This window comes from Agrilus planipennis, unplaced genomic scaffold (assembly GCF_000699045.2).
Source record: "Agrilus planipennis isolate EAB-ADULT unplaced genomic scaffold, Apla_2.0 scaffold12, whole genome shotgun sequence".
Taxonomy (NCBI): domain Eukaryota; kingdom Metazoa; phylum Arthropoda; class Insecta; order Coleoptera; family Buprestidae; genus Agrilus; species Agrilus planipennis.
The window spans coordinates 888,799-902,413 of NW_020439003.1; the positions used below are offsets into that span (position 1 = coordinate 888,799).

Consider the following 13,615-nt stretch of genomic DNA (forward strand, 5'->3'; position numbering starts at 1 on the left):
GTTGTCGACATTGAGTCAGTTATATCACATTTTCCCTAATTGTAAGAATAGCTCGGTATCAAGACAGACGCCACTGCATTCCTGTTTCAATATTTTGTTATTGAATCGGGAATATTTTTTGTTCATGTGTTAGAAAATAATTTAATCGTAGATGTTATATATATATCTGCATTTTATGTAGGAATTCATCTTAGAAAAGGAGATTTATCAAGCACCCTCATGGCCATTTCTCTAGCCAGTGCGATAAGGCGAAAATGGTCGTGTTATGTAAATTTTGACCGCTTTTCTTTTATACCGTCGATAACCCTTATCATTTTCTTGTTAACGGTCGGTACAGCGCGCCACCGCAAAATGTTTAAACTGTGAAGGAAAGGGTGTGTTTATATATTATAGGCATTATCATGCTAAAAAAGATAACTTCATAAAATAACGCAACAGAGTGTAACTGAAAAGAGTATTCCCCTTTTAATGGAGAAATATCAGTTTAAATTTAAATCAAATATACAGATACTTTTGTATTTCTCTACCGTCTGTTTGAGAAACAATTTTTTTGGAATCATAGAATAAATAACCTCATGTACATTTATCTGTGACAACTACATGTAATATTAAGCTATTATTTCCGTTCTTATTTGAATATGCTAGGGATATATATCAATCAGCACAAATATCACTTTGCTAAAGATTCTTATGATGATATTACAGTCAACGTTAAAGATAGTATGCACATCCTTGACACAGAGACTAAATTCTGTTTAAATTTATACAACATATTATTTAACGGAGCATATCGGGAGGGCAAAAAATGTTTAGTTTTACTATGTTGGCAATGCACACATATCTTTTTGAAATTTTTTTCGACTTAACAAATTTTTACTAGATCTAACACGCAACTCATTTTGCTACCCTGTAAGAACAAAAACAGTTTCACTTTTTAAAATGTTTGAAAACATCCCTTTATATAAGGTGACCAGACGTTCTCCTTTGGTTGGGTTTTCCCTTTTTAGTGTACGAACACAGCAATGGTGGCAGGATAAGTTGCTTGCTATACTACTGTGCACACTGGAAACTAGCTGCTTTTCCAGGATAAAAGGTATGAAAGTCAAAATTAGTCAGCGATCCTGCTGATGGGTATATAACAGAAATAAGTTAAAATCAACAAATATTGAATTTTATTATTTACTTAAACAATTACGTAATTACGATTTATGCGGTTTATAAAAAAGGTTCCTCAAATCTTCTCGGACAAAAATGGTAATAGTCAACTGCTTATTCATTTTTTGCCGAATCTATCTAGGGAAAAACAGCCCAGATAGCTACTCAGCAACAAGCTCCGCTTGCTAGGATAATTTATCCTAGCATCTATCATTAGGCGCTTGGCTTGTCACCTGCACTGTATACGTACATTTAGTGATAGTGTCCTTATTTCGCATGATAACGACTCAAATTTATCCTATGCAGTAACCATTTCAATGGATTTTACTGAAATTTGATTTGAAAGATGGAGTAAGTTAATAACGGTTTATTGTTTTTTCAAAAATCATTCAATATTTGTATTGATAACAACATACTGTAGGTATCTAACGAAATAAGGACGCAAGATTAGTGTACGCATGAAAAATTTTTAGAGTGAACTGAAGATAAAAAAAATCCGGAACAAAAATGGCTATAAATTTAGAGAAGATTACATTCCATCCAAGAATTTGAGAAAACAAATAAGCTAATCTTTGCGTGCCCTGATTAAATACCAACGTGGAAAGTTTTTTTCTTGTGATATAGAAAAGTCAAGATTAGGTGTGGATACACTTAGTCAAATAGTCAAGTTTAATGTAAGAATGATTGCTTTGAAATCTGGCCGTTCAACGAAAAGTTGTTAAAAGGTCAAAAATATGAGTAACAAAGCGAAATAAATAAACTGTCCTTTAATAGGTAATTAATTTTTGTTTATTTTGTGGAGGGATGCCATTGTCCTCCTGAGCTAATAATTCCTGATTCTGGTCAGTTTTACTTTAAACAAGAAAACTGATATTTGATCATTATGATGCGGGACTCTTAAGTGCGCGAGTCCGTCTCGTATTTGACCAGTTTCATTTCTATTGCTACTTGAGCACGGTGTGGGTGAGTGAAGTTTGCAAGATGTTTCCGTTTCCACTTTGCCCTGTGTCATCTCCTGCTCCTTCTCCGGTGTTCGCCTTCTCCTTTAACACCCCCTTCCCTTCCCCACGTCTCGTTTTTCTTCTGACTCGTGCGATAAATAATCGTCGGTTCGTGGGTCCTTTTGTGTTCCATCCGCGGCCACATTTTAAACATATGCAAATGTTCGTAAGCCTTCTGCGTTGACCGTGACTAGAAAGTGAAAGAATTGCTGCGGCAAAGACGACGAAAAGTGGACTTAGGGGGTTGAAAAGAAGGATTAAGTCGCGTATAAAATGATGAAATGCTCGCCAGCGGTAGTCGCTGATGACGCGCTGACGACGCCGTCGTCACTTACACGGCCAAGCACCCTTGGATAAAGTACTGACTGACAGACGATGTCAATTGAATAGGCGTCTTTTTTCACTCTGTATAAGCCGAATATCATTTCGAAAGGCGTTATGAGTAGATACGTAAGTCCACATCAAGAAGAACGTATGTCTACATCGTACATTATTACGGATATAGTATTTATTGTGTTTATAAATGGGTATTCCTTGAAAAAATCAGATTATTGTGGAAATTCAATATTCTATATTTATTTGCACTAAATTTTAAGTGTTTTTTATTATTTTTTGCGAGCAATTCATTTTAGAAATTGTTGTTGTCCATCTCATTACCGTGATGAAAAATGGAAAAGGAGTATTAACAATCATATATAACATATGTTTCAAAGCAATTTGTGGTTCGACCTAATTTGTTAATTTTATTCTAACCCTGTATATACATGTTTGAAATTCAAGAACAGCAATTCGACGAGTGACTTCCATCGTCCCCGTTTCTTTGCGTCGTTGGTTTATTAAAAAACAAAATCGGTTCCCAGATTGATTTACGGAGCCGTCGATAGCAGTTGTCATGGCTGCGAAATTCATAATCGCGTATTGTGTTTCTCAATTCAAAATTGGATATCAGCACGACAGCGGCAAACTGTACCGGGCCCTTCTAATGGATACAGTAAACTTATCGTGAAAAGTCCTTGATATTGGTGTGAGGGCGACATGCGGTTAGAATTCCATTATGAAAATTTATATTCCGTCGAGGATTGAATTAAAATTTATTGTGAACCACATGTCTTGGCATCAACGAACATTACCAAAAGAAAAAAAGAACAGCATTAGTAGATGTCACGTTAAGAAGGTGGGGAAGCACTGCAGAATTGTATCAATTCATTTTCAAATTGTGGTGACTTGTATTATTTAAAAGAAGCGCCTGTTTTCATGAAGGCCGAACAAGAAGTTCGTGAAAGCTCCACGCTTCCCATGACTGGTAATACGTGTTTTTTTTATTAATAACAAAACACTACTGTATGAAAATAAACAAAAGCAAAACAAAAATATACTGGTATTCAAGGCAAGAAAAAGTAGGGAAAGAGCGAATATTAAGATAGAAGACGAAAAATTAGAAGAAGTGGTTGATTTTAGGTATTTAGGAAGTCAGATAAGTCAGGACGGAAGGAGTAGTAAGGATATAAAGCAGAGCGTAATTTAGAATTTCGATAAAGTTTGGAGCGCGGTACTGTACGGGTGCGAAACATGGACGGTGGACGTTGTAGAAAAGCAAAGGTTAGAAGTGTTCGAAATATGGTGTTACAGGCGAATGATGAGGATACCGTGGATAGAGAAGGTTAGAAATGAAGAGGTATTGGAAAGAATAGGAGAACAGAGGACTCTATGGAAGTCAACAAGAAATAGGCGAGATAGGTTGGTAAGGATACCTTCCTAAGTATGAAGGTTTAGTCAAAGACATATTAGAAGGAGAAACGGGAGTTAGTTAGATCTACATTAGATTACTGTTCGCAAATAGTTAAGTGGGTTGTTCTTGTTTTAGGGAAATGCGAAGATTAACTCAGGATAGAAAAGAGCGGAGGCACGTGTCCAACCAGTCTTTTGGAATTTGCTTTTAATTTAAATTGGTTACCCATGGTGTAAATAAATTGTTTTCAAGAAGTTGCCCTAGGAATTTATAGTAAAACAATTCGCGACTTATTCAACTCTACAATATCTTGTCTAAAACGTTATTTTAACCTTTCTCTATTTTATTTGTCCAAGAAATGGTTGGTACTCTTTTCATATCTATCCCAGTATGGCACCACCGCCCATCCACCCACACACTTTTAGTCGTTGTTACATTTCCATGACCGAAATTTAAAGTCCCGGCACGTTCGGCACACCCTTGCCACGCTGCTGTCTAAAATTCGCGACGCATAAATGTGTCCGAACTATTTTTCATCCCTTTTTTTTCACTGTGCGCTATTATTTTGTCGCGGTAAGGTCGTAATGGCCTTCGTATAACACACACACACACACACAGATACACATATGGATCGGCCACCACCGTTGCGAAATGGACACCGAAATTGCTTTTTTTCGTCCCATATACAAGACCGCCATCACCACCATCTACAACTAAACGACTTTCACTGTGTAAAGCCATTTATATTTTGAGAACTACTGGAAAAAATCATTTCAGACAACCGTTGGTGCTAATAGAAGGGGTCGAATCTTGCATTACATGCATGAAGTTAATGAGGTTTCTCATGAAATTCACTGGGGCAGTTTTTAACATCTTAAAAATAGTATCGGAAAGAAGTTTCCAATTTTCGATACCTAAAAATTCATATAGCTTAGGATGTGGTAGGCATAGTCGAAAAAGATCATTAAAAGTTTATGTTTAGAGCACGGCTTTGTATAAGTGAGAAACATGGACGGTGAGTGTTTAGAAGCGTTTGAGACAGGCGGATTGTCAAAATATTGAGGAAGTCTTGAAAAATGCAGAAGTTAATAAGAAAAAGGCGAGATAGGATGGTAGGACGCCTGTAAAGACGAAGGTTTAGGTAGAGAGATATTACTTAGAAGCAGAAACATCAGGACCAAAGAGCTGTACCTTAAAGAAGATTAGATAAGATTGTGTTTTTTAGTAGTTGCAAATATGAGAGGCCTAGTTTTCTGGAAATAAATTGATTGGTTCAGGACAGAAAGGGGTAGGAGTGCTTGTCTAACCAGTCATGATGACAACCAATTAGGTATCAAAATTGGTTTATTAGAAAACTGTTCTTTTAAATTGTTAGGTGTATCTAACAAGAAAGGAGTATTATAATTTAACCCTAAATGAATGAAGTGCTAACTAATAGTATTTAGCAATCTTCCCTGATCCTTTTGCACCGTAATAATAAGGAACAAAGAAGTGCATGGTGGTCTGTTCTGTCAAAATTGCCAGGCGCGGATCGCGATGTTGATCTTGTTGGATCTCATCAGCGCGTCGTAGACAGAAGCAGAAGCTTCGAACTTGTTGAACGTATTGAATTCCACTAAATGTAGCAACTACGGATGGTGTTTACCGCGCCGTTTGTAGGACTTATTAATAAGACTTAACCTAGCGCATCCACCAACTATTTTTTGACGGTCTGGTGTAATCATGATGAAGTATGTTAATATCTATAATCTAAATAATTATAGAAGTATCATCAAAGCAATTTGTGGTTCGACCTAATTTGTTAAGAATATATAGTTAATTCGGCTAAAGTATCAGAGGATTGTTTTGTCAAAAACTGTACAATTTATTACACCCAAAAGGTCTCAATTTCAAACTGTCAATCGCAGCCATCGTAATGTGTCGAATATTATTTAATGCCGTATGGGTTAAATTTGACCCGTCAAAAAGAGTTAAAATGAAGAGACACATATTAAGTTGTTGTGAAAGCTCGATGTGCCTTGGTGTGGCATAGAGTTACTTTTGCCGTGGAGGGTTGGAGGACAAGTTACGAAAGAATGACAGTTTGTTAATTTAAAAGGCACCGTACGATGTTAGACGTTTGACACGAAACGAAGGGGTGAATTTACTGACGGATGCTGTACACGCCCTTCTTGAAAGTGAAGAAGGATTGAAACCCTTAAAATTTGAAGCAATAATTATCAACAAAATAATTTGATCGAGATATTTTGCGGCATTTACAAAGATTTATCAGAAATATTTTAGTTATTCTCATGATTAAAGAACCTGTATTATGGATGTTCAATATCAGAAAATTGAGGGTGGAATACTGTAATGACAGCTCAATTACAAATGGGGCACAATGTGTTCAATAATTTCTAAATTTTATTTGAATTTCCTGGTCTTGAGTAAAAATACATTCTCTGTATTTAACGAGGGATGTTAGTAAATTATTTTGAAATTAATTTTGTGTTACAGTTTATGATTAATAAAGATTGATATTTCACTTTATTTAGAAAACATTTACAAGTATTTATTTTATGCTTTAGTTCTAAAAGTTTGTGATTTTTCCAAATCGTATAGGTACAGGTATAAAATATAGTAGTGGATTAAGGGATGTCTACATATCTTCTAAAATAATATATACGTTTGGTTCATTAGTTGGCTTGATTTACGATCTGGAAAACTATAGGTATTGTGAGTTGAATTTGATGAACCAGTTGCCTTTCTGTAATTCTTATCATTAATTCATCGGACGACGTTGTGGGACGTCCGTTCAGGACATGAAATCAAATTTTATAATGACCTATCACGGGACAATGGTTCCTTCATCCGATATAGTCTCTCGATCGTGGATGATTGTCGACATGGCCATTGTTCTTTACCAGTAATTTAACGTCATCGATTTTCTCGGATGTAGCAGTAGATTTCGTTTCGTAACGACCGTAATAGTCGGACTACGAGCTGCAGAAACGGAAATGGTTGCTGGTTCCGGTTTGCAAAAGTGTACTTCAGACAGCGAAATTCTTTTTCTCGATGTATTTATACGTGCATATTTATTGACCCCATTACTTCCTTCCTGGCCAGGAGCTTTGCAGAAAGACTCGCTTTTAACTTGCCGAACGTTACGTATACGTGCTTTTCTGCGTTACCATCGTGTTTACGAACGTAAAAGTAACAATACAAGCAATAGAACGAAATCAAAATCGATACAAAACTTCTAAATTTAATAAAAATGAAGGCGAAACTCAACACGTTTTCTTCTGCGTTTGATCGTTAGATATGATGAAGGTTGTTGGAACAGCAGGATGAAGAATAGGTGCACAGGTATAATAATTATTTTTTCCCGAATGTAGCTGTTAAAGGTGTAAGATTTATATGTATTTACGTAAGGAGTTATTTGGCTTCTTCCATTCCTTCACGATCCCAGAATTATCATTCATGTCACTTAAGGTTGTTGTTGCTCACAGACTCAGTATGAATATTTTTGTTACAGAACCGAGTAACTACGTTTGTTCCACGTGCAAACTCCGCATGCATTCAGCTTGGAGACTTATGCAGCATGTGCAGCACGCTCACGGTGTAAAAATATACGTTGAGTCTTCGTCAGGTGGTAGCAGCAAAACTAGTAATAATCATAGTTCGAGCAGTTCTAGTAGCACTTCTTCTGGTTGTTCGTCAGGTGGTCCGCCACCTCCTCCCAACGCGTTTAAGCATCATCTGCTTCCTCCACCTGATTTTCAAAACCCTTTCAGCGTTGGCGGTTTATTGCGTCTCCCTCTACCGCCCCTTAATCACGGTCCCGTTCCTCCCACACCTCTCTTTCCGCGACCTGAACATCATTTTCGAATGGAACAACTAGTCAACGAGCAGTTCCGTCACCACGGACTAAATCTGGCCGCTGCAGCAGCCGCAGTTGCTGCAAGCGGTGGCCTACCAGCGACTCATGGCAGTTTTCCTTCTCCCGCCGAACGTCCACCCACAGTTCCTACGGTCTCGGCAAGGGATCGCAGTACACCAAGTCAACCGTTATCATTGGAGCCCCATATGGATTTTTACTCGCAGCGGTTGCGGCAGCTGGCTGGAACTACTAGTCCCGGAACAGCTCAGACAGGATCTCCGTCTCCTCGCAAACATTCACCATCGTTTGCAAGTCCTTCGCCGTCTCAACTTCCCACCACTGGCATCACGAATTCCAACAACGTTAGCAGCAGTAGTAGCATCAATAACAACAATAATAATAACAACAACAACAACAACAATAATAACAGCAGCAACAGTGGAACAACGGGAAGTCCGGAACACAGTGTTACCCCTCCGGTTAAAAACGACGAAGAGCCGCAACCGCTGACAGTCACTCCAAGATCGTCATCTACACCTCCAACAAGTAAACCAATGTCTCCAAAAAACTTAAGCAGCGATGAAGCTTCTAATGCTTGTGATTATTGTGGGAAAAAATTTAGGTATCAGCACAATTTAGAAGCTCATAAGAAAACTCACACCGGTGAGCTTCCATATAAGTGCACGGTGTGTGACCACGCATGTGCCCAGAGTTCGAAACTTAAGAGGCACATGAAAATACATAGAACGCCCGAAGATAGAACTAGCAATGCAGGATCGGTGGAAACGTTAGATGGGGAAGAGAGTGAAGAAGAGGAGGAAGAAATGGACGAAGAGGAAGAGGAAGATGTAGACGGTGAAGAAGAGGAAGCTGAAGATTTAAGTGTCCCTAGTCAAGTTCCTCCAAAAAACGCGTCGCCATCAACTTCTCTAGTAGGGGAGTTGATGGATAAATTTGGTCTCAGTAACATTGCGCAGTACAATGAAGCCTATAAACAGGCGTTACAGGAATCTAATTCCGCACTCAAATTACACATGGCTAGTAAAGATAGGGATAATAACAATCGCACTAGTCTTCCTAATCCACATAAACTAAGAGAGGAATACGTCAAATCTTTACTTCCTGGACCACCACCACAACCATTACCAATGTTTGGTCCCTTTGGCGATGCCTACGATACCAACAAGAGGATCAAATTGGAAATGGAACGCAGTGATTGGTGGCTACCAGGATTAAATAGGAACGAGAACAAAACGAGCCCTGGTCCCAGTGCCCTTTTACCAGGGCCCCTTTTGAAAAAGGACAGTCGAAGAAATGACACGTGCGAGTTTTGCGGCAAGGTGTTTAAAAATTGTTCAAATTTAACTGTTCATCGGCGCTCTCATACCGGTGAGAAACCGTATAAATGTGAACTTTGTTCTTACGCTTGTGCGCAAAGTTCGAAGCTAACCAGACACATGAAGACGCACGGACGTTTAGGTAAAGACGTCTATAGATGTCGCTTTTGCGAAATGCCCTTTTCGGTACCTTCGACGTTGGAGAAGCACATGCGCAAATGCGTGGTGAACCAGGGAAAGGCGCACCTGCTTCCCAACGTTCCCATGTTATCTGGGGATGAAGACTCTTCGACTAGTATCGCTTCTAAGGAAGCCTCATGACTCTTCTCGTGGGGTGGTTTACGTTTACCACCGCCACCACCTCCACCACCGAGTCTTACGTACTAGTCGAAAAGAACTTTAGCCAAATGCGGTGGTCAAAGTTTTCTTAAAAATGTTACCAGTTTTATTAGCTTCTACTTAGGTTAATCCGTACGAACGCATTTTATTTTTTAGCTTTATATATTCTACTTATTGTAAATGTATGTATACATGTTCCTTACTTTTTTCACAAGTTCCATTCCGTGATCCTGTGGGAGAAGCATTTTGGTAATTTTATTCCATTTTTTACGGTAATACTGTTACGTATGCCAGTAATTGATCTAAGGAGGAGCTTTATAAATGCAGTACAATTGACCACTATTAATTAATATATAATATAAATATATTCAAATGTTATTTTCATTATTACGTAGAATCAATGTAACTGATACCAAAGCATTGTATAATTTTGATAGTTATTACCATTAGCTACTATATGATTATTAGTTATTATTGATCCCTGTACATTTGTATTATTTAGTTTTAGGTTGTTGTTTGAGACTGAAGGGCTCAGAGACTGTTGCGCAGCTAACTTTTAATATCAATTAGGTTGGTTGTTAATCTGTCTTAAGGGCCTACTGTACATTCCCACACCATATCACTATTGGCCAGTTATATTCAACGTGTACATAGTATTTATTGATTTCTATTCCACTTAACTAGCTCGAATGGAACACGAGAAATGACACCGAAAGATGAATTAGTTAAACTGAATCAATGCAGTGAAAAAGAAATTTCAATTATTATCAATTATTTTGATTTTATAAATTTTCGAAAAAGTTGGAAAGAATATACATGTATTGTTTCTTTATTTTGTTTTAGGATAAATTCGTTGAAATTTGTTCGTATTTTGTTGTATTTATATCTATTATCTACATGTAAACATTATACATAATTAATTCTTTCGTATTTTTTCGATAAGTTTATGAAATTAAATAATTCGTAATAGTAGACAAAAATTTTGTTGAATTATTTTTTTCTCTAAATGGTACACTAGTAGATGTACATATACAAATACAATTTCTTTGTCGTGTTCCAGCAGAGCTGTAGTTGTTCCGTGATCTTCGGATTATCTGTACAAAACAAACACAAAACGAAATTGATGCAAAGAGCCTGTTACTTACCAATTTTAGTTTTATCTCCTAATTAATGTTTTTGAAGTTGTTGTTGGTGTTAGGAGCGGGTGTGTTGTGTGTCTGTCCACAGCATCGTCGCGTCTCGTTCTTCTGACGAGATTGAGGGTAAGCGAAAGAGATAATAAAAGCTCTTAGACATGTACATCGCCCGCATGTAAATTAGTTAAACAATAGCTGAGAAGTAAAGTGTAAAAATAGGGCATATCCGTTTCCTCGTCGTAAAATATTCCTGAACACGTCTCGTAATGCAATATTAGTATTTAACAGCGGACCAGGGTCTTGGTATTGCCTCCTGTTGTGGGCATTCTGTATTGTGTGTGGACGACGACGACGGGGGTGGATAAAATCTAAAACAAAACCCTTCAAGCACGTCGTCGACCACCCTGACTGTATTTCTTGTAATAACGTTAAAAAAAAAGATTATGTTATTTTTTATTTATTTTAAGCTATGGCTGTAGCATTACGGCGTTCGAATTGGGCTGCACATTTCATCACTGTATCCATGTGTTCCTATGCCGAACTCCATATTTCAGTGTTTATTATTAATAAAGTGCATTACCACTTCATACTTTTTATTGTTCCAATAAATACACATATTAAATGAATTTTGATTTCTTACCTTTCTTTTTAACATCAACATCGACTTATATGCACTATTACACCTACCTCGACCAATCCATATTTTATGAATAATTAATAAATTAGTGTCATACGTTTTTATTTGTCCAGCCGATGCGACGGCAACAAGTCTGAGTTATTTATACCATTAAAAACAGATTAATGATTTCAGGATTGTAAATCTATTCGAAATCGTAAAAATTTTCAAAAGGTCAAAATTTAGAGCTTTCAGCGTATCAATCTCAATCATTCGGATGGAATTTAAATATCCATTAAATCTAATTCCAATCGCAGCTACTCTTTTTTGATTAAAGAAATGTCGAACAAGTTATTAATATAAAACAATTTATATTTATTTTCGTTAAATAGAATAGGATTAGAATGATCAACTTCGATGCTATTTAGTTTTTTTAAAAATCCATATGGAAAACAGACAATAAATGGTATCGAGTTAAAAGTTATTGCTAATANCACTGTGTAAAGCCATTTATATTTTGAGAACTACTGGAAAAAATCATTTCAGACAACCGTTGGTGCTAATAGAAGGGGTCGAATCTTGCATTACATGCATGAAGTTAATGAGGTTTCTCATGAAATTCACTGGGGCAGTTTTTAACATTTTAAAAATAGTATCGGAAAGAAGTTTCCAATTTTCGATACCTAAAAATTCATATAGCTTAGGATGTGGTAGGCATAGTCGAAAAAGATCATTAAAAGTTTATGTTTAGAGCACGGCTTTGTATAAGTGAGAAACATGGACGGTGAGTGTTTAGAAGCGTTTGAGACAGGCGGATTGTCAAAATATTGAGGAAGTCTTGAAAAATGCAGAAGTTAATAAGAAAAAGGCGAGATAGGATGGTAGGACGCCTGTAAAGACGAAGGTTTAGGTAGAGAGATATTACTTAGAAGCAGAAACATCAGGACCAAAGAGCTGTACCTTAAAGAAGATTAGATAAGATTGTGTTTTTTAGTAGTTGCAAATATGAGAGGCCTAGTTTTCTGGAAATAAATTGATTGGTTCAGGACAGAAAGGGGTAGGAGTGCTTGTCTAACCAGTCATGATGACAACCAATTAGGTATCAAAATTGGTTTATTAGAAAACTGTTCTTTTAAATTGTTAGGTGTATCTAACAAGAAAGGAGTATTATAATTTAACCCTAAATGAATGAAGTGCTAACTAATAGTATTTAGCAATCTTCCCTGATCCTTTTGCACCGTAATAATAAGGAACAAAGAAGTGCATGGTGGTCTGTTCTGTCAAAATTGCCAGGCGCGGATCGCGATGTTGATCTTGTTGGATCTCATCAGCGCGTCGTAGACAGAAGCAGAATCTTCGAACTTGTTGAACGTATTGAATTCCACTAAATGTAGCATTGTATAACTGATGGTGTTTACCGCGCAGTTTATAGGATTTATTAATAAGACTTAACCTAGCGCATCCACCAACTATTTTTTGACGGTCTGGTGTAATCATGATGAAGTATGTTAATATCTATTCAAAGCAATTTGTGGTTCGACCTAATTTGTTAATTTTATTCTAACCCTGTATATACATGTTTGAAATTCAAGAACAGCAATTCGACGAGTGACTTCCATCGTCCCCGTTTCTTTGCGTCGTTGGTTTATTAAAAAACAAAATCGGTTCCCAGATTGATTTACGGAGCCGTCGATAGCAGTTGTCATGGCTGCGAAATTCATAATCGCGTATTGTGTTTCTCAATTCAAAATTGGATATCAGCACGACAGCGGCAAACTGTACCGGGCCCTTCTAATGGATACAGTAAACTTATCGTGAAAAGTCCTTGATATTGGTGTGAGGGCGACATGCGGTTAGAATTCCATTATGAAAATTTATATTCCGTCGAGGATTGAATTAAAATTTATTGTGAACCACATGTCTTGGCATCAACGAACATTACCAAAAGAAAAAAAGAACAGCATTAGTAGATGTCACGTTAAGAAGGTGGGGAAGCACTGCAGAATTGTATCAATTCATTTTCAAATTGTGGTGACTTGTATTATTTAAAAGAAGCGCCTGTTTTCATGAAGGCCGAACAAGAAGTTCGTGAAAGCTCCACGTTTCCCATGACTGGTAATACGTGTTTTTTTTATTAATAACAAAACACTACTGTATGAAAATAAACAAAAGCAAAACAAAAATATACTGGTATTCAAGGCAAGAAAAAGTAGGGAAAGAGCGAATATTAAGATAGAAGACGAAAAATTAGAAGAAGTGGTTGATTTTAGGTATTTAGGAAGTCAGATAAGTCAGGACGGAAGGAGTAGTAAGGATATAAAGCAGAGCGTAATTTAGAATTTCGATAAAGTTTGGAGCGCGGTACTGTACGGGTGCGAAACATGGACGGTGGACGTTGTAGAAAAGCAAAGGTTAGAAGTGTTCGAAATATGGTGTTACAGGC

At 37.1% G+C, this 13,615-nt stretch overlaps 1 protein-coding gene across 2 annotated transcripts in view; it reads left to right on the forward strand.

Annotated features, from left to right (window-relative positions):
* Positions 1 to 10,693, forward strand: part of LOC108733338 (B-cell lymphoma/leukemia 11B) — a 75,193-nt gene extending 64,500 nt beyond the window's left edge. For both annotated transcript variants that reach the window (XM_025975920.1, XM_025975921.1), the window contains exon 4: positions 7,400 to 10,693. In XM_025975920.1, the coding sequence (XP_025831705.1) occupies positions 7,400 to 9,402 (2,003 nt within the window). In that variant the 3' untranslated portion in view covers positions 9,403 to 10,693. The remainder of the gene's footprint in view (positions 1 to 7,399) is intronic.
* The last annotated feature ends 2,922 nt before the right edge of the window (positions 10,694 to 13,615 follow it).